Source organism: Cynoglossus semilaevis, chromosome 4 (genome assembly GCF_000523025.1).
Source record: "Cynoglossus semilaevis isolate Cse_v1.0 chromosome 4, Cse_v1.0, whole genome shotgun sequence".
NCBI classification, from domain to species: Eukaryota; Metazoa; Chordata; class Actinopteri; order Pleuronectiformes; family Cynoglossidae; genus Cynoglossus; species Cynoglossus semilaevis.
Genome location: NC_024310.1, coordinates 12,863,608 through 12,864,538, shown reverse-complemented (window position 1 = coordinate 12,864,538; position 931 = coordinate 12,863,608). Strand labels below are relative to the sequence as shown.

At 40.2% G+C, this 931-nt stretch overlaps 1 protein-coding gene across 1 annotated transcript in view; it reads right to left on the bottom strand.

Annotated features, from left to right (window-relative positions):
• c2cd3 (C2 domain containing 3 centriole elongation regulator) overlaps window positions 1-931 on the bottom strand; it is a 14,837-nt gene that overhangs the window by 2,910 nt on the left and 10,996 nt on the right. The window contains exons 26-30 of the mRNA XM_008309288.3: window positions 868-928; window positions 707-771; window positions 428-630; window positions 188-318; window positions 8-101 (exon numbers count right to left, since the gene is read on the bottom strand). Of these exons, the coding sequence (XP_008307510.1) occupies window positions 8-101; window positions 188-318; window positions 428-630; window positions 707-771; window positions 868-928 (554 nt within the window). The remainder of the gene's footprint in view (window positions 1-7; window positions 102-187; window positions 319-427; window positions 631-706; window positions 772-867; window positions 929-931) is intronic.

Genomic DNA, 931 nt, shown 5'->3' with positions numbered 1-931 from the left:
CTCTAACACAGTCAGGGTGAGGGGGTCTCTGCTCCTGTAAACTCTGGTGGTAAAGTCGCACCTTGTCCAGGTGCTCAGCATGGCTTTCAGCCTCAATGGATCTAAACATTTGTGAATGAGAGAAATAACTGTACTTCAAAAATATCACAGATTACAAAAATATAAAATTGTTTCTATCTTTACAAACCTTTCACAATAAAGTTGTTCTGTGTGTTCAGGGGACGACATTGTTTGCTGTGTGCAGCAGCCTCTGTGTGATGGGAAACTACTGTAGGTGGCTCTGGTGTGACAGCTGAGAGGAAAGGCCTGGAATAAAGCCTGTTAATTAAAATTCAAGTACATAAATACATACATAAATGTTCAAGTACATATCAGTTGGCAGAAGAAAAATTACAATATTTTCCTTTAAGAAATATTTTCCTCTTACTCTGGAGTTTTCAGGGTCCTCTTCAATCACAGTTTTTCTTCCTACTTGAAGATCAATCACATTCAGAGGAGTGATGGACACTTTGATCTGGCCATGACACTGACCGCTGAAGTCTGTGATATTGTACCAGCCATACACTGAGTGGAAGCCGCACAGTAAAGGTGAAAGGTCCACAGAAGCAAATCCCAGCACCCTATCCACCTCTAGCAAATTGAAAGAATCAGGCTTAATTCACAAATACCAGACAAGTTCCCAAAGCAACAAAAATGTTTACTTTACCTCCTTTGTGCCAGACTTTGAAAACCAAGGATTGCTGTGAATTGACAAGTAGTTGGTTTGACAGCCTAAAAATGTGAAACAAAGCAAAATATTATTACCAAATTCTACAACATTAAAGATTTAGGATGTAACATAAAAGTGTGCTCGTAGCATAGTCTGACCTGCACTCCTGTTGATGGTCCCACACAGGACAGTCACTGTGAGTGACGACAGGAGTGAAAACTG